We start from the raw sequence: 20,636 nt of genomic DNA on the forward strand, positions 1-20,636 counted from the left end.
ACGACTCCCTCTGCTGTTAGACTTTGTTCTGCCATGCTCCATTTCTGCCGGCCCGTCTTATTTGGGCCTCTGAGTTGCGGTAATTCTGAAGGTTTCACCAGCCCCACATTACAACTTCCAGTGATAAAATTAGTTATAATGGCAACTAATATTTATATCATGCTTTACATTATATTTATTCACTATAGTATTATATTTTAGCTTTACAATATCTGGAAACATGCAGAGAGCTGGCTGGAACCTACAAGTCAATGTCACAGAGTACTGACAGCCCTTCATAGGGGCCAGCCAGCCTCAATCACAGGTGGAATTTCAGCTCCTTGAAGAGAAATAACAAAAGCAAGGCAGGCTCCTAGTATCAAGAGAAACAAGAGTCTCTGAGATTACGAAGGTATGAGTACAGTACAAAGAACAAAGCAGGAACCCAGTTAAGGAGAATGGGGGCTCAATCATGGAAGTAATGCAGATTTTATAACTAGTTAACAGTAAAATGAACACCAAGGTTGAGTAAATTCCGACTTTCTAAATTAAGCTTCTTAATTTCTCTTGAGGACAGGAATAACCACATTACGTAAGAAACAGTAAATTTGTTGGTAGGGACCAAATTTCCCAGCCATGGAGTGGAGCAAATTGGGGATAAGAAGCCACGGAGCTCACATTGAATCTTCCATCACTACCACGTCTTGTTTCTGAAACACACTGGTAGTCTTATTAGGAAAACCTCATTCAGGTCCTTCTTCTGAGAAGCTAATATGCATTAAGCTTCCTTAGGGTCACTCCCACTTAGTTATTGACTACTCAATATTATTCTCTTCCCCTTGACTTTGTGGAGCTCTGCACAGTTGAATGCATGAAAATCCACAATGCCATTGACCCTTCCTTTCTATCAGAGATTTCTTTGAAAAAGTTGGACTATTCCACTGACACATTCTTACAATGAAACATGTCCTTTTCTTTGTGATTGAATTTACTTCCCCACTTTGAAACCCAAGTCCACTTTGCTTATCATTCCTATTTTATGCATTGGTACCCATCAACTATGAGAGCCATTCTCATCTATCCTCCAACATGAGAAAGTCAATGAACAGAAGAGGGTCTTCCTAGGCCCAGGGGCAGTGGAGTAGCAATAATAGTAGGTGGGCACTCCAGGCAGTGCTTCTGGAGTAATCCAAGATGTCACTACAGTCCGTTGATAGCTGGAAAACCGTATTGGAAACACAAGAAGCTATCTCCCTTCCTTCTCAACCAAATTGAGCCCAAACAGAGGAATTTTAAGTGGTGTAAGAGAGGCTTTATCAAAGATTAAGTGTTTGCTTCAGATATATACCTGGTGGACTGGAGAAATACTTGATCCATAGATCTGTGGTCTGCAAAGTGGAATGCACACGCAGAAAGATTTAGAGATTGCTGCCATGGAAAACTAAGGTAACTCTCCAGTAGTGTAGCCCTAAGATTTAAACGAACACCATCTTCTTCCTCTGTCACCTTTTGGTCATCTATGGCGTAGAGTTTTCCGCATATCTATGTGTGTATTTTTCTAACTCCCCATTAAATCACTGCTTACAATGTCTTCTTCTGCCTTGGAAAACGGAGACCAGGTAGTTCAGACTGTCTCACTGAATACAATTTAAGAGGGGAACAAGAAAAAAAAACCCTCCTTAAAAGTTCAAAGAGCTTATAAGATACCAAAAACTACTGGACCAACATCCAGGAGAGGCTTGGAACTCGAAGGTGCACAAAGTCTTTGGGACCCTTCGTTCTGTGGGAGCGTTTGCTAATCTGGAAGGGGTGGCTGAGGGGTTTAGGGCATTTTGCCAGCCTCTCAGAGATGGAGCACAGGAGTCAGAACCTGGTTCCTGCCTCTGATGGGACCCCCAATAAGTCACTCCTACTGGGGACTGGGTCCCTAAAAGGCTTCGTCTCACTAGTAAGGAAAACGGGGGAAACTCTCTCCCCCATCTAGTGTGTCACTTCACTTCATATCAACAGAGAGTCTCAAAATACCTTAAGGCTTAAATTTGGATTAAGATGGGCCAGAGCTATGAGGTTAAAATGCCCTCTGGAATCTAGAAAAAGAAAATAAATATCCTCTCTGGAGGAGGAGAACATCACCCTATAAACCTCAAATTACTTCAACAAAGATAATTACGAAATCTCCAAATACTTGGAAATTCAGAGATGTACTTCTAAATAATCTGTGTATCAAAGAAAAAAACCCCAGAGAAAATTAGAAAATATTTTAAACTAAATGACAACCAACCTACTATATAACCAAACTTTTGGGATGTAGCTCAAACAATACTTAGAGGAAAATTCACAGCCATAAATACATGTATTAGAAAAGAAGGAAGACTAAACATTAATGAGCTGATAAACATCTCAGGAAGATAAAAAACAAATAGCAAAATAAAGTAGGAAAAAAGCAAATAATAAAGAGAAGAGAAAAATTTGATGAAAGAGAAAACCTATGTTTCATTTTCAAAGCTCTGTATTACACCTTGGCTATCATGGCGAAGTTCCTCCTTTTTTTTTGCTCCATGACGTGCCCCCTTATTAGCTGCCTTACCACTGGTTTCCACGTCTTTAACTTTTTCTTCCTGGCTTCTCTGGAAGTACTTAGGGGTCCTTTATCTCTCTAACAAAACAGTGCTCCTATGGCGCCATACGCAAGGAAGTCAGGGGCTGCGTGCCTCCAGCCTGGAGATAAACAGGCCACACATCCTATGGGTCAGGAACAGCCAGAGCAAGGTCCAGGCACATCAACTTTAGGATAAGCTGTGTTGTCTTTTGGAAATGAGAAACCAGTTTCCAACACCAGCACCCCAAACTGTTGGAGCAAATGGTATTTTCTAACTAACCATATTTCCTCTGGCTTAAAATGTCTTTTCATTCCTGCACTGCTCAATCTTTCTGGGATGCTTCTCTCCCCTCCTTCTTCCTGAGATAGTGTCTAGGTGGATGAAAATCCGTGGGATGTTAGCAGAGGTGATTCTGGCCCACACACTGGCCCGAATCTTTCCTGTATCTGATATCTGACTGGTGAATTTGTGAAGGTTTGTTGATCAACGTCAAGACCTGCTCATTGGCCTTGGGTAATTCAAGGCTTGGCTGGAACTGCCACTGGATCGCAGCTTAGGTGATCTGGCCAAAGCCTCTCATTCAGGATCACTTTGTCCCTCACTTGAGGAGACCACCCTACCTGCGCCTACAGTGAGCTGTCCAGCATGCATCTTGAGCTATCTTCCATATCCGCCACGAGTGCAAATGGAAGTTCAGGCTCCAGGGAACCGGGATGCAAGCTAGCTCTCTGCTCAGCACCTCCCGCAGACGCTGCCAGCCAGGGCGAGAGCAGCAGCATGCTGACTTCAGGGATTCCACCCCCACCGCACCACACCCCAGCCCCACAGGTCAGTCTCAAAGTGTGAGGGGGGTCAAGGGTACTCACCTTGATATTTTCTCCCCACCCGTGGTAGTCCATCAGATGGTTTCCCTTGCTTCCCCCTTCTTTGTGTTCAAATACGTCCCCTCCCCTGAGCCATGTCTGCCCTTCCCTTCTCTAGGGAAATAACCCTCAACTTAGTGGCCTGGTCCTGATGGCAGAAGGACTTTAGAGGCAAAAGAGCTAATGACTCAGAAGGGAAAATACAGTGAGAAATATTTCCTAAAATTTCCCCCACTACGCATATTCGTGCCCACTACAGTTTCGCCCACTACACATCTCGTCCCCACTACACATATTCAAGGGGTGGCTTAATTCCAGGTTCTTTTTCCCTAGTGGTCTGTTTCCAGCTCTGGAAACATTCCAAAGGTCTGGTTCAGAGCGCTCGTCGGCAAAGAGCCAGGACATTATCATCATCCGTATTCACAGTATGCATATCTGCCAGGGACGATATGTGCATATGAAGTTACATATTATCGCCAGTGGCACACATACGTGACACTTACATATTTTGATTAAATTCTTTTAAGCTTTTAATTTTTTATTGAGGTCATATTGGCTTATAGCATTGTGTAAATTTCAGGTGTACATTATTATATTTCAGTTTCTGTATAGACTGCATCGTGTTCACCACCAACAGTCTAGTTTTTATCCATCACCAGACATATGTGTCCCTTTACCCCTTTTCCTTACCCCTGATTCCCTTCCCTTCTGGTAACCACCAATCTGTTCTCCTTATCTATGTGTGTGTGTGTGTTTGTTTATCTTCCACACGAGTGAAATCATACAGTATTTGTCTTTTTCTGCCTGAGTTGTTTCACTTAGCATAGTACCCTCAAGGTCCATCCATGTTGTTGCAAACGGCACACTTTTGTCTTTTTCATGGCTGAGTAGTATTCCAGTGTATAAACCCAGGAAGCACATTGCCCCAGTCCGCTGTCCACTTCTCTAGTTGGTGTAATGCCCCCTCCAGAGCATGTTAAACAGTTACCTGCCTGACTCTTCAGCAACTGTGACTTCGTTTCAAATATCAAAGGGACTCTAAATTGATCTAATACGCAGATTTGTGTAATTTTTGCATTCCTCCCACAACTCAAGAAAATCGAAGGAAGGGTTCATCTTTTTTTTTCCTGGTGTGTCCATCATAAAGCTGTCACTCTTTTGCATACACTTTCATGGTAATGAGCAAAAAGCAACAAGGAAGTAAAGCTGAGGACTTGCCTTGAGCTCACTGGTGTCAGCCAGCTTGGCTTTAAGCTGAGTGTTCAGTTCTTGACACACGCTCAGCTCTTTCTGCAGCCTCTCCACCTTCTTCTGTAACTTCCTTATGGTAACATTGGCCTCGTCCCTCTCCGCGGCCAGGGCCGTCCGCACCTGCCTCTCTTTCTCCAGCTGGGCTATTTTCTGCCGGAGCAGGTTCATGTGCAATTCTTTGCTCTCCAGTCTTTCTTTCTGAGTCTTTAGCTGGTTTGATACAAACAGGGATTTTTTTCTAATAATAATTGAACAGTCAGTAAATATAAATGAATTACTCAGATAATGCTGATCTTTATCTAGACTTCAATAAGACTAATTTGGAAAGCATCAGAAAAGGTTATTGGATTCCTTTTCCTGATTGCATTTTTCATTCCTATTTTTCCAAGAATTAATTTTGTAGCTGCAAAGTATGAGACAAAAGAGCCACCGAAAATGCACAAAGCAGCAGGCTTTCAACATCTGATTCCCTCCAACAATTTGTGCAGCGTGATAAAAATGTAAAATTACTTTTCAAACTACTGAAATGGGCTTATCAAGAGAAGAATATAATAAGACAGAGAGACAAAATCCTCTTCAACAGCCCAAGGCAACTATGCTTGCACCGGTCTTTTCTGAAGGAAGACAGGGTGCAAATTATTACTGAAAACCTAGACTGACTAATTTCAGTCCTTTAGAACCAGACTGAGAGGCACCAAGTGCGAGAGTGGATATCTTTTGAAAGTAAGCTATACCAAAGAGATTTTTAAGAAAGCTTTGTTTATATGTTTAAAATCTTAGAAATCGAAGGGACTTCAAGAAGGGTCTAGTTCACTGGTGTCTTTATTATAGGACGGCCTATACCATCCACCACCCAAGCAGAGAACAAGGTTTTCAAACAGCACTTATCATTGACAATCAAACTTGATGAAGGAAATTATAGTGAGTTTTAGCAAAACATTATGGACTCTAACAAGGAAAAAATTCTTCCTGGGTTTCACATGTCACAATTAGTGAGTGGAATATTAAGTACAGAAACCTTTCATCTGTCACAAACATTGGGGATTGGAATTGTGTACAATTACAGAAGCCCTGAAGACTGTCACATTTTCCCTAATTATACTCTTTGCATTTATAAAGTGTTCGGAGGTGTGACGGACTTACCGAAATGAGGGCTTAAGTACCTTGCTTAACAGTGACAGCGATGTCCATACCCAGATCCATTTTTAAGAGGCTCTTTTAATATTTTTCTAATAAACTCCCTTCTTTGAGCTTCTCCATGTCAAATTCCACTCTATTGTAAATGTACACTGGTAAGTTCTGTACACTGGTAATTTTAATAATGACACAATGCTTAAGAAGGAATGGTGTTCAATATGGAGAAAAAATCAATTATCTGACGAGAACTTCAGAAAGAATTGTGGCTCAATTTGATGTCTCCAATGGTAATGGGGTTGTCTGCTTTCTTTTATAAAATATTCCCAAAGATACGGTAAATGGAGAAGAGGTCAAATGTGAATAGAACATCTTTTATGTGCCAAGAGTTCAAAAATGTTATTTATTAAAAATTAACAATCTCTTGAGGTAGGTATTATCCCCATCTTAAATATGAGGAAACAGAGACAGAGAGGTATGCAATTTGCCCAAGGTCACACAGCTTGGTGGAGCCAAATTGGGAACCCAGATGTGAACCATTACACAGCCTGCACACTATAATTCTACCATAGAATTTTCTCCTAGGAACTATTATAAGAACACATCTGTGTTTTCCTCTTTCTTTCCCAATACTAATAATTATATAACAATTATATTTTCATCCATTCATTCATTTAGTCTAAACTGTTTCTAACTCTTCCTTTGAGCGAGGAAAAAGTAAGCTCTTCTCCTCTTTCTACTTTATAGCGCAATAGAGTTTATAAAGGCACAGCCTGCTACATGTTCCCATTTTCCTTTTCTCCCCTAGTAATAGAAACAGTGAATTTTTCAGCCAGGGAAATGGCTGGCCAGAGTGAAGGCTACAGTTTCAAGCCTCCTTTGCAACTAGGTTTAGCCATGAGAATGTATTTTGGCCACGGAATCTAAACACATGTTCACATAGCAAATTCCAGGAGCCTTCCTCAACAGACAGCTCACGCATGCTCTTCTGCATCCCTCTTCTTCATCCCTTTCTTCTGCAACCTACTGCCTGGAACACAGACATAATGGTTCTAGGCACCATTTTGGACCATGAGGACAAAGACCACCCTAGGGATGGGAGAATAATGAGCTGAAATGAGCCTGGTTCCTTGAAAATTTTACAGAGCAGAGCTGCCATGCTCACCCTAAGCTGCCCACCTCCAGAAATTTATGTGAGAAAAGAAAAAACGAAACACTTTTGCTTGTTTAAGCTATTGTTAGTTTGGGTCTTTGTTATTCATAATCAAACACAACCTTAGGTAATGCACTTCCAGCCCTTCAGACTTGAAATAGAGACTCAGACTCTAAGTATATTCTTATAATATGTTTTCTAACCACCTCAGTAAATACAGTGGGGGCTAATTATCTTTCAATATTTAAATTTCTCAGAAATGTCTTCTTTCAACACTCGCAAGTTTTAATCTCCCCTACCTTTCTCTGTAAATTGTGGGCGATAGTCTTGTTTTCAAGGACTGCGTTGCTCTCAAGGCGGACCAGCTGCTCTACGCGAGCTAAAACTACATCCAGACGCATGTCAGAGCCAAGTTCAGCAGCCATCTGGTCCAGTTTCATCTTCTCTGAGAGCTGATCCAGAAATTTAAGATACTAAACCCAAGAACAAAAATGAAAAAAGGGGCACAAGAGTAAAGTAAACAGATGATCATACAGAGTCCTTCTCTTTCTCCCAAGCTTACTGGGAGTTCGCACTAAACCCGGTATGGAGCCTGGCACCTGACCCCAATGTCTGGTGATGACCTTCTGAACCAGCCTGCCAGTTCCATGCCCTGCTCCTTCTCCAAATTCTCTTGACTTTCCTGGTTAGTGACCTTGACGTTCAATCTAATATTATACTGCACTCTTTTTAACCCTGTCATGTCACAAATTTGGCATGCTCTACATCTGTATATTTCTGCTTTGGCTACATGCTACTTCCACCATGCTCCTTCCAGGCCAATATAGCTCCAGAGATCCACTCATCCATGTACCTTTTTGGGGCAATTTTTTCCACCTACTTTGGCCCTTGGCTTCAAAGGTGGAAAATGATGACTTAATCAGTTACCACTTTACTCTTCTTGGCTTCTACGGATCACTCCAAAATTAATGATCTCCATATAAACTTGGACAATGTTTTGGTTTTCTAAGTTAAAATGCTTTAGAAAATGTCTTGAAGAATCCTTAATGTATCTAAGTTAAAGGAACAACATTCTAAAATACAGCCATATCAAGGAAGTCAAGGTTCATATTTTAACAGGTTACACTTACAAAACTGTTCTAGAATCTTCCTCCACTTGCTTTCCGTGGCTTATCTGGCCATGCCCAGGCATAGAATAACGCTTACTAAGTGCTTGCTAGATGAGTAAATCAATCAACAAGATTTCTATACCATAATTTCATGATTTGTGTTTTATCTTTGAAATGTTCTCATTGCAATAACACCTCACCCATCTGGCATTTTCAGGCAATTATATGTTTAAATAAGTATAATTTCCTGATGACTGAAGCATGCCAGCTTAAAAGCCCAGAACTATCTATATTTTAGTCATCAGGATGAAATTATTTCTAAGTGTATATTTTCTAATTTTGCTAAATAGCATTACATAAAATTGAATCTCTTCTTTATAAGTCACAGTCATTACAAATACCACTTATTTTACTGTGCTACAAGACAATAAGGTGCTTTTGTCTCTGATCATCATTTTGTCACTTCTTAATGTTGTGTCTGCTCTCCACTTGGAATTTTCCATTTCTAACCTGTGTGAACAAAAGTGAAATAACTGCTATTGTTTTTATTTTAAATGAAATAGAGTTGGGATCTTTCACACAAGGTACAAAAGCCTCTTTTTCTATTTCTACATGTGGCCCATCTACTTAGCATAGAAGGATCTACAACAGGCAGGACGGAATTAAGACAAGATTAAGTCAAGACCCCACAGTGGAAGCGCCTATTTTAAGGATCTTGGCAATGTAAGAAAGTCAAGGTTGCTGGAAGGATTACTGTATGTTTCGTTCATTTGAATCACAGTTTAGAATGTATATATTCTTTTTTGTGGGGAAGGGGCACCTGGATAGCATGAATATATTCTATACTATTTTGTGTAAACCTCAATGACCTATATGTAAATCTAAATTCTGTATAACTTTGCTTTGCAATTTTACATGCTTAGGATCCCTATGAAGACATGCCTTTCATAGGCAGTTATATATGAAAAATTCACCATGGACAGAATCGGTTTACATAATTTACTTTCATAACTGAGAACTATTTTGGCACAATCTCAATCAAAATTAATGAGTCATTACAACGAAGGGAGGGAAGAGACACCAGTCTATCTAAAATTCATGCCTTTGATACATTTCTCCTATAATGTAAATAATGTTTATTGACTCCTCCCTAAGCCCTGGAGAAACCCAGGGAAAAGATTTCCCCTGGGCTCAAGCAGTGTGAAGTGGTTTGAAGAAGATGAATTAAAAAATCAATGAATAAGGGATATAAGCGGCACGGCAGACACAGGCACATGTTGCATGAAGGAGAACTAAGTCTCTTAGGGAAGACTTCCAGAGGAACTGATTCTGGAGCTGAGTCCTCAAGGGTCAGTTATTACAAGGTGAAGGAGGTAAAGAGAACATTTTCTCAGAGAGTACAGCAACGCGCAGTATGAGATGCTAAGGGAGCTCTCTTTCCTTTGGCCAGGCAACTGGCCAGCTTTTTACAAATTTGAATATGAATGTTTTTGACCCAGGCATCACTCACCACACACCCTACCAGGGCCCTGCTGGTCCCAGGAGGCCTCTGAGTGAGTTTGCCACCATTGGCTGGAGAGATCGCAGGCGATGGGGAGCCTGGAGAGGGAAACTGGCTGGGTCACAGAATGCTCAGCCCTGGAAAGAAGGAATCTGTAGCTGATGCTGAGGGTCGTAGAGAGCCCCTGACCAGTTTTAAGATGGAAAAAGATAAAATTAGACATGCATTTTATTAAGACCTCCCTGGCAGCAGTGGGAGAATCAGCTAGAAGGTTATTTCTGTAGTCCATGCAAATTATCATAGTGCTCTGAACTGAAGCACTGTTACTAAATACAGAAATGGGGGTGGCATCTGAGGCATATTAAGGAGATGGAATCTACAGTGCTTAGGAATGATTTAAAAGAGGGAAGCATTGAGGATCACTCTTGGGTTTTGGGTTGAACAACTGGAGGCAAATTATCTTGTCATCACTGAGGCAGGAAGGGGTAAATTGGGGGAGAGGTAATCATTTCCATTTTGAATATGTTTAGTGCAAGGTGTTCATGGAACATCTATCTAGATGGAACAAGGTCCAGCAGGCATAGTTCCTCCAATTTAACATCTCATGCTCAGGTGCAGTATTTCCTTTCAAACTCAAAATTTCAACCAACGCATCTTTTCAGCTATCTGATAGAAAAATTCCCTTCACTCTCCCAAATTTCTCAATTCAACCCCTTACCTTCATTCACAAAACCAATGCTTGGTCCAGACCCTTATTATCTTCCGATCTGGACTATTCTAAGAATCCCCCACGGGACTCCCAACCTTTAATCTCTAGATGCTCAGAGCCAGTCGGCCTCCAGAGAAAACTTTCTTTTCCTCAAAAACCTTCTATGGCTTCCCATTGCCTACAGAATAAAGCTTTGAGTAATTAGCCTGTTCTATCTCGATTTTTCCCACCTGCCTCCAGAGCCACCTCATGCCTCTGGCCTCACCAAGCACCATTTCCAGTCCCCCTGTGCCTCATTCCTCTTCTAAGCAGTCCTGTCACACTTCCATTCCCTGGTCCTTCCTGCTGTTCCCTCTACCCTGAATCTCTTCCCCACCTCTTCTGCCTCACAAATTCCTACGCATTCTTCAAAGCCCCTCGCGAATGTCACCTCTGGTGTGAAGATGGCTCATTTCCTCACACACAGAAACAAGAAAGAAGTAATTACTCCTTTATCCAAGTTCCTGTCAAATGTTATACCTACCTCTATTATAGCACTAATTGTACTAATTGTGTCCTGATTCCTCTGTCTCATCCACTGGACTAGGATTTCCCACAGATGCTTCTTGTGCATCTTTGCATATCCAACCTTCAACGTAGGCATGATGCTTCCTCAATTTTGTTTGAGTACAGAAGAATGAAAATGAATGAGTTTCCAGAGTACACATTTTTCAACCTAAGAGTATTTGGCAAGCCAAATTCTGCACCTGTGCTGTTGACACATTTGTCTCTCTTTCCCTTCCCCTACGGACTCCCATGCTTCACAGATACGTACCTTCCCAATCTGTTCAATAAAACCTTTCTTTGATCCTGTTTTTCACAGCTTCTGCTTCTGCCTCTTTTCTCTTTGGTCACCAGACTTCCTAGTAGTCTACTGCGAAAAGTCCCTAACTCTTCCCTTACTAGTGGCTGTTCAGCCCAATGCAAACTGGCTTCTCTTCTCCGCCACTCTACTGAATCTGCCTCTCAGAGGTCATGGATGATCTTCCCATGGTCAAATCACAACTGTGGACCCCTTCTAATCTTCTGGGTAATTGCCATTGTCATTTCTGAGTCTCTCCATACTGCAATCTCAGCTCCACGATGACGTCACATTATCTTTCTAAAACATCGTGGTGTGTAAAAATTGCTTATTATATCTCATATTCTACAGAATAAAGAATACTCAATCTTCATAATTCCAAGCCATTCCAGTCTTCTTTCCTGCCATAGCCCCACCAAGAATGTCACATTCAAGCCATATGGGAATAATCATTCTGCAGCCTCTGAAGGTAATGTTATGTACTTGCAAGCTTTTGCGCAATTTTCCCTGCAGTCTGCCCCTTCTCTTCACTAAAATCTTATCCTTCAAAGATGAACTTAATGATTTCCTTCCCTGTAAAATCCTCCCCTTATCCAGAAGTTATCCTTCCTTTCACTGCTCCTATAGCACTTTATTAATCAATACATCTCTCATAACACTTATAGTCTTACAGTACAGCAAATTATTTGAATGTCTGTCTTCTTTATTGAATTATGGGCCTTTTAAGATCAAGAACTATATGCTATTCATACTTCAGTTTCCAAACCTTCAGGGACTCATATATAATAGGTGTTCAATAAATACCTGTTGAGTTTAATTGAATTTAATTGAATTAATTTCAATTAAGGAAGCTTCAAAGAATAGGAAGAGACCCCAAAAAATATCTACCATGCCTTGAAATTTACTTAGGACTCAAAACTTAACCAATCTACCAAAGTACCATACAATTAGAATGTTTTCAGGTAAAATTTTATACTGCAACAGACACTTCCACCCATGGACGTGTCCTCAGGTTATTACTTTTTGTTTCTCAAACGTCAAGTTGTCTCTCAAAACATCTCCAGAAATCAGCTCTCCCTCCAGATGTGTCAGCTGACCCTGAAGAGCTTCCAGCTTGTCTTCGGCTTTCTCGGCTCTCTGTAGAGCTTTCTGGTGAAACCCAGACTCATTTCCCAACTGTTCAACAAGCTCCGATATTTGGGCTTCAAGCTGGGAGACCATCTGGAAACAAAGCAACAGAACAAGGATAAGCTTTGTTTGAGATGCAACAAAGTGTTAAAATTTAGTGCTCAGCCCAAGCAACATGACTATTTATAACACCAACTTCCAGATTCTTTGTAAAAATTAAATAAAAACAGGTAATCGGTAGATGTATTTGCCTCTGCTTGAAATAAATCTGTATTTGCTTTCTAATAAAGCACTTTCAATTGGTATTTTTAATTTTTATGTAATTCCTTAAACGGGTTGCTCAATAATTATTACAGATGATATTTACTTATCCCTAAAACAGCCATTAATTTAGGAGTTTCAAAGCTTAGTAGGAAAGAGCTCAGACAGAAAATACCTTAAAAACCTATAAAAGTGTCATTGGCCAGAGGAACTCTCCCACCACACACAGTGGATTAAAGATTATACAGTGAGTTCATCTTTATAAGCAACCTTCAGGCTTGATCAGGAATTCAAGAGCATAAAGATATTTTTTCAAGCTTTTTGTCAATTTTCTATTGAATATTGGGTACTCATGCACTCAACTTCAGTGGTTCTGCCCCTGTGCCGAATAGTTATCTCGTAATGTTATCACTTTAGCATTTGAAAGGTCAAAATTCCTTTAACGTGGTGACTCTAAATAGGGTCAATGGCGACGTACAAGAAGGCAGGAGACTCTGATTACCCCCTCCTCTTCTATGGCATAAAATCACTGCTTCTCCAATAAAGACCCCAAGACTCTTCACAACCCCCAGAACTTGGCTTCTCTTAAACCAAGATGTAAGTTTACCAAAGACCTCAGGTACACTTTGAGAATACTCAAACTGATTCTACCAAATCGAGTTTTCATAAAATATTGAATTCAATAAAAACACCAAGTTTGAGGGGGTAAATTTGTCATTTTTATGGTTTGTTTTAGAAGAGAAAAGGAAAAATGTAATAGATATTTGCATAGTACCATTTTCACAGAAATGGAAATATCTTGATGGTTTCAGATTTACAGTCTCAGTCTAAAAAATAAAATTCTGCTTGCCTCTCTATAAACAACCATGCTTAAACGCAAGAAGACATTCAAGCTGTCTTCAAATATTTGGAAAGGCTGTTATATGGAAGAAGCACAGAAGTTGTTCTGAGTTGCCCACAGAGCTCAAGTCGAGGACCAACAGGTAAAAATCACAGGAGGAATTCCACTGCGGTGTAAGGAAGGCTTTCCCCTGGTCCCCACAATTTCAAAGTAATACGTGCCCATTGTAAAAGATTCATTAAAAATGAAAAAAAGTATAAATAAGCAAAAACTAATCCCCATTATCCCACCACCCAGAGGCAACAACGATTAATATTTTTAAATAATTTATTTTTATGCATTGCTAAAATATAGTTGAGACAGTATTATATATGCACTTTTGCATCTTTGGGGTTTTTTGGGTTTTTTCCTTTTTTTTTTTTTTTAACGTATGCTTTTTTGGGTGAGGAAGATTGGCCCTGAGCTAACGTCTGTTGCCAATCTTTCTCTTTTTTTTTTTCTTCCCCAAAGCCCCAGTACATAGTTGTATATCCTAGTTATAAGTCCTTCTAATTCTTCTATGTGGGATGCTGCCACAGCATGGCTTGATGAGCAGTGTGTAGGTCTGCACCCAGGATCCACACCAGCAAACCCAGGGTTGCGTCACTGAAGCAGAGCGCATGAACTTAACCCCTATGCCACCAGGCCAGTCCCTGTATCTTTGTTTCTATCTTATATTTTAAGCATCAATCCATGTCAAATAATGGCTTCTCAGTCTCTGGAGATGGCCAGAAGTTGGCCAACCATTTGTTGAGAATGTTACGAGGTAGCCTGAAATGCTACAATCAGAAAGTTAGACTACTTGCTCTCTAAACTCTCTAATCTGTGTGTCCGTGGCTCTCAAGGTCCCAGGCCTATAATTCAATTCAATCTATTTTCCTCTGGCCACTTGAAATCAGATATTTGATGACAAGCTGCTCAGCAGCACATCCAAGGAATGGTATTTCCTAAGGAAATTTCGAATTTCACTATAGAGTATGAGTCTCTGAGAACGCTCATTTCATGTTTCCTTCCCTTAGTACTTACTAACTAATAATGGATCTGATTTTAACCTTGGCACAATACAAAGCAACCTACAAAACAGGGGCCATCAACCAACTTCCCCGAGATACTGCCCCCTGCGGGGCTGTTTAATGATATTCTAAGATACAAAGTACGACACACGCTTCTGTGCAGCGGGAGATGTGGTTTCACCTTTGACTCCAAATAGGAAGGGCGTCTTTCTACCTGAAGAGCCTTCAACAGTTCTATCCACCTGTTGACCTAGCAAAGAGAATGAAACCAAAGAGAAAACAGACGCAGGAAACCTCAGCTGGAGAGATGGAGAATTACGCGATCACTTAGCCACAGTCAGCCTGCTGCAGAGGTTACCAGAAGGAAGCAAAGTCTTCCATGGAAATTAATCAGTAAAGACTTCATTTTGAAGATGACACCACGAGCAATGGCAGGAAGCTAGACTAAGGGAGTGATAATGACCCTGAAGGAAGAAGCAGACGTCCTGATGTAGACCAGACCATGGGACAGGGACTTTGGACTCAGAGAGTCCTGGTTTCAAGTTCCCCAGTCTATCACTTGCCAGCATGTTAGCTGAAGCAAGTAATTAACCTCTCTTAAACTTACAGACTCTGCCATGATGATTACATGAGCTACTTCAAACAATTTGAGTAGCATGATGTTTCATACCCAGTTGAAGTTCAGCATGTTGCATCCATTTTTTTTAACGTGGTTCTTGCCTTCTTTTTTTTTTTTTTGAAGACTGGCTCTGCGTTAACATCTGTTGCCAATCTCCCTCTTTTCTTCTCCCCAAAGCCCCAGTACATAAATGTATATCCTAGTTGTACGTCATTCTAGTTCTTCTATGTGGGATGCCACCACAGCATGGCTTGATGAGCCAGGCTAGGTCCGTGCCCAGGATCTGAACTGGTGAAACCCTGGGCTGCCAAAGTGGAGCACATGAACTTAGCCACTCAGCCACGGGGCTGGCCCCACATTGCATCCATTTTTATCACCAGTATTACTATTTCCAGTATGTGGGTTGAGTCAATCCTAAGCTTTTGTCGTGAGAGTTAAAGGACTCCTTCCAGGAATTGTCCTATGTCATGTTTCTCAAACTATTTTCAGTCTGTAGAAACTGTTTTCAACTAGAAGTCTTTCTGTGAAGGACAAATATGGGGAAAATGTGCTTGAATCAAAGGAGGGTGGGTCCCTCCCGCATCCTCACCCTGTGTGGACCTGAAAATGTTCCAAGGAACCTGAAGGCTCAGCAGAGCACAACTTTTAGAGCCGCCCTTATGCAGACGGCTGGACGTACAGAATCTACCCAGCCGCCCTGGCAAGATTCTGGTGTCCAGAGAGGAGCGAACAGCTGAGCATCTCCCCATATTGCACACATCACAAGACTTAGCTTCCTAAGGTTATTTAGATCTCAGTGCATATGGTACCACCAAGTTTTTTCAGAGCCAAATTTACATAAATTATTCAAATAAATTAACATTCCAATCTGACTCATTCTCAGGACATCAAATGCTGGTGCTCGGGTGAACATATGCATCCTGCCAAAACTGTAAAGTTGTGCTGTGTTTTTCACACCAAGAAGTCTAAAGAATCAATAAGCTTTTCTTTTCCTCTTTTCTTCAACATCATCTGTTAACATGTCCCCGATATTCTGTGAGACAAAATGTATCAGGGATTTCAACACTAGAGATGTAGGGAATGGCGAGCAGGTTGTGATAAAGAATACAGACCTCAATTTTTTTTTTAACAAAAACGGCACCGAAGTAAACTATACTTCAAAAACAAGCAGCTTGGTTTTTGGAAATGAAGTCATAGTGCCCTAAAAAGAATTAATTCATTTCCCAAGGACAAGTACTTGTTGATTTTGCCAGAGAGGCATTTCTTCCCTAAGATTAAACCAAATGGAAGCACGAGAGCCATAAACTGAACAAAGAGCCACTTGGGTCCCTTAAGAACCAGTGCCTTTTGGGCATAAACAACTCTTTTATGATTATGCAAGCTATCATGTTCACTTAGGAAATATATGAAGTAAGTTATCAGGAACCAGGAACATAACATCAATCAAATTCTCCTTCCTTCTTGTCAGTATGTGTGGTCAGCACTATTGACTGACTAGCCCTCCTCCCCTTTGTGGGTGTCAACTTTTGTTATGGGTTGAATTGGCTCCACCAAAAAGAGACATGTTGAAGTCCCTTAGTACCTCAGAATGTGACTTTATTTGGAAATAGACTCTTTACAGAGACAATCAAGTTAAAATGAGGTCATTAGGGTGGACCCCAATCCAATCTGGCTGGTGTCCTTATAAAACAGGGCAATTTAGACAAAGAGACACATACGAATAGAAGGAAAATGATGTGAAGACACGGAGAGAATGCCATCCATAAGCCAAGAACTGTCTGAGGCTATCAGAAGCTCGGTGAGAGGTATGGAACAGATTTTCCCCCACCACTCTCAGAAGAAACCAGCCCTGCTGACACCGTGACTTTGGACTTCCAGCCTCCAGAACTGTCAGACAATACATTACTGTTGTTTAAGCCACTTAGTTAGTGGCACTGTGTTATGGCCATCCTAGGAAGTTAATATACTATAGAAGCTGGGAAAGCTATAATCTCTGTGCTCCCTCTCCCAGATGCCCTTGTAGCCAGGGGTGACCATGTAACATAATTTTGGACAATGAAACATCAGTGGAAGTCTGCTGAAGCTCCTGGGTAAACGTCTGGTTTAGTATATTGGAGAATTCAGAACTGAGCAGAATGATGAGATCAGAAGGGGGCGTCAGGGAGTTATGGAGCACATCTCAGGTCCTTTCGGGCATCAGATTGGGTCCCCACAGCTCCCACAGGGCCGCTGGACTAAGAAACCCTCCAGTGGAGGAAATATAACCTTACTCGTGCCCTAAAGAGAACAAAAGAGCTGTCTAGATGAACGGTGGTGAGCTTCTATCAATTTGTCTTTAATTTAGGAGATGACATAGAAATCGATCATGTCATGTCCTCTCTGTACGTAATCAGTTCTCATCTGGATGATCAGCCAGTTACAAAACATCTAAAAGTATGAAAAAGATTTTTGTCTCAAAATTCTAAACTGAAATCTGAAAATGTCACAACTTTCTGTCATTGTGCAAATCGCTATTTCAAAAAACACCTGCTACACGTGTCCTCAAATTTCAAGGCTAAATAACATCTAAATATTCATTAGGAATTTCTGGGAACCCAACAGTGGAATATTCCTCTAAAAGAGTGGTTTTCAATTGGGGGCGATTTTGCCCCCCAAGGACATTTGGCAATGTCTGGAGACATCTTTCATTGTCACAAATTGGGGAGAGAAAGGGTTCTATTGGTGTCTATTAAGTAGAAGCCAGAGATGCTTCTAAACATCCTACAGTGCCCACAACAAAGGACTAGCCAGCCCCAAAGGTCAAAGGTGCCAAGGCTGAGAAATTCTGTTCTGAAATACAGTAAAGCTTCCAAAAAGGAAATCAGATTTTGCTGTAAGCAGGAAAGCAAGCAACAAGTAGAAATGACCTACTGAAAAAGTGTGGGTGGTGTCCGGAATTCTACTGAGAATTGCAAACACAGGAGAGTGAAAATGACTAACAAAGGGGTAAAAAGAAAAGCAGCGTTCAGGCGGTAGGAGCTGACAAGTGAAGTGGAGAATTTGCCAGGCCCAAGCTGAACCACCATTGGCCTTCATATGGGTATTACTCAACTGTCAACTGTGTGTTTAAACCATGGCAGCTGGCAAGGGGAGGCAGCCTCCTCAACAAACAGACTCATCAATTTGTAAAGCTCCCATTCTTCAGAAACATTTCTAAGACAATATATGAAATCCATTTTCTCCTGATTTTACTTGAAGATGAGTCACCCAAGACACCAGCTATATGCTTGATTTCAGGCTTTTAAATAGTGAAAGCAGCTATTGAAAAAAATTACAGGGTAGCAGAGGCAGACAAAGGCACTGAAAAGACTCTGAATCATTCTAATTTTTATGGGGAGTGGGGGAAGGCGCATCCAGCTTAACCAATTTACATCATTTTGCTTTAGAAAATAAACATATACATCATGCTGACAATTTTATGCCGTGTTACACAAGCTGGAAGGAAAATAGTTTTAGGAAAACATTTGGAGAAGTAGAAGGAAGCAACAAAATGAAATGGCACAGAACCATTAGCTATTGAAGAACGTCTATTACTATTCAAGGTAAATAACTTGATGGAGTTTTTCTCAGTCCTGGAAATAATTTCCTCCCCGAGTCCAGCACCTATGTGTGTACCGAATCACGAGAAAAACTAGCTACTCTCAGAGACCCACACATGGTACAGGGATGGACGTTTTATATCTACAAAGGGAATCTGATGCTCAGACAAAGGAGTCGCCAGGGTTGCTCCTACAGCACACGTGAATTTTGGAGAATTTCTAAAGGGAGTTCAAAGTGTTTTATTGTTAAAGGAAATTTAGAAATGCAACCCTGAACTTTGAGTCAGTGATCTCTCCAAGTTTCTTAGGAACAATAAAAGATGGAAAAGTGCATTTTCTCTTTTTGAGCAAAGCATGAACTCAGTAGAAGAAATAGTCTCATGGAATTATACATAGAATTTGGATATTATTTACTTTAAAACCTCATTACATAGGACTTCAGCAATTTAAATTTGATGATAATTTAAATAGAGTCGGGCTGAAGTTGACTCTGCTAAGCAAAGCTTTATAGAAAATGAGAATTATTAATAGTATAACAAGATAAAATTTAAAAAGCTTCAGTGGTTTATGTGAATTAAGCCATTTTTCTCCACTTGTTAAATGGGTCCCCTAAAAAACTGTTCTGGGCACCAACGTATTGCAAACAGGAGGAGGAGAGCGAGGACAAGAAAGGGCAGCAAGAGTTATTATTTATCATTGTCATTTGCCAGAAAGTGGATTAAGGACTTCACAACTTTTTTTTTCGTTTAATGCTTACAACAAGCCATAACCTTATGAGGCACATACTGTTACAGGTCTAGGAACCCTTCAGTGCAATTCTAAACTCCAAAAGGAGCTGAAAACTCACAGTTTTTTTCCATAATGCATTTGCTGGCAGAGCTTGACCTGGCTGGATTTGGCAGCCAACCCTGACCTGAGGTGACCTGAGGCTATTCATAGTCCGGGTGAATCCCAGTGGTAGAGTTGCTCCCGGTTTTGCTGTAGAACCATGAATGTGGCTGATTACGGGGTGCTGCCCCAGACCCCAATGAGGGTGAATGCATAAGACTGCTTTCTCTATTATCTTTCTGTGTACAATTTTATCTTTGTAAACCCTAAAACATTCTGAGTTCAAAAACACATCGGGCCCCAAGGGTTTCAGATAACCTGGGCTGTCCCTGTACAGCAGGTGAGGAAACTAAATCTCAGAGGCTGGAATCTCAGGACCTGCCCCAGGTCACCCCTGGAGTGAGTGAGTTTGCAGTAGAGACAGGATTCAGCACGGGGTCACTCTGACTCCAGAACCCGCATCGTGGTTAGCTATCACTTGAGTGACTGTCCGGGCTTGGTAAGTATGATGTACAATTGAAAGTCATAAACCCACATTTAAATGATACTTTGAAGTAACTTAGACATCTCATTTATTGAGATGCTAAATGAATGAGTTTACTGTGCTTAAAAAACTTAGAAGCCGCCATTACCCACTCACCCTTTTCCTGCTCTCTTCCTGGCTGCCCATTTCTCGAATCCCCTCCAGGATGGCGTCCTCAGTGGACCTCGTCAGGCCCATGCTACCCTTAAGGAGGGCTGCGATTTTCTCCCTGAATGAGGAGCGCTGGCTTTGGGAGGCCGCGGCTGCATCCACACTGGCCTTCAAACTCTTCTCCAGTTCACAGGAACTTTTCTTCAACAGGCTCAGCTCCTGCTTCGAGGCCTCCCAGACCCGCTGGCCAGCAAGCAGCCTTTCTTGGAAGATCTTAACTTCCCTTTCCAAAGCTTCTTTCGCCTCCACAGCACTGAGCAAGTCCTAATATAACCACAGACAGTGAAGACAGTAACATTAGCAGCCAATTAGGGACATGTGCATTTTCTTATCACTTACTTTGCTTACTAATGACCTCAAGGAGTTAAGAGTTCAGTGCTCATTCCATTTTTAACTCTAAGTTTCCTATCCTCTCTTCATAAAGTTATTAAGTTGTAAAGGTGATGTCAGGTTAATTTAGGTGTCTAAAAGAGAAAAGAGATGTTAAAAAAAAAA

The 20,636-nt window shown here is 41.1% G+C and overlaps 1 protein-coding gene across 3 annotated transcripts in view; it reads right to left on the reverse strand.

Annotated features, from left to right (window-relative positions):
• The window catches only part of CCDC170 (coiled-coil domain containing 170), a 93,074-nt gene that overhangs the window by 14,294 nt on the left and 58,144 nt on the right, over nucleotides 1-20,636 (reverse strand). Inside the window, exons 6-9 of one of the 3 annotated variants that reach the window (XR_011495583.1) lie at nucleotides 20,088-20,405; nucleotides 12,161-12,361; nucleotides 7,280-7,453; nucleotides 4,661-4,931 (exon numbers count right to left, since the gene is read on the reverse strand). Coding sequence is in view for 2 of the 3 variants with exons in the window: in XM_044761467.2 (XP_044617402.1) it covers nucleotides 4,661-4,903; nucleotides 7,280-7,453; nucleotides 12,161-12,361; nucleotides 20,088-20,405 (936 nt within the window). In the remaining variant the exon portion in view is untranslated. The remainder of the gene's footprint in view (nucleotides 1-4,660; nucleotides 4,932-7,279; nucleotides 7,454-12,160; nucleotides 12,362-20,087; nucleotides 20,406-20,636) is intronic. The other 2 variants (XM_044761467.2, XM_044761468.2) reach the window with 2 other exon arrangements.

This window comes from Equus asinus, chromosome 1 (genome assembly GCF_041296235.1).
Source record: "Equus asinus isolate D_3611 breed Donkey chromosome 1, EquAss-T2T_v2, whole genome shotgun sequence".
NCBI lineage: Eukaryota > Metazoa > Chordata > Mammalia > Perissodactyla > Equidae > Equus > Equus asinus.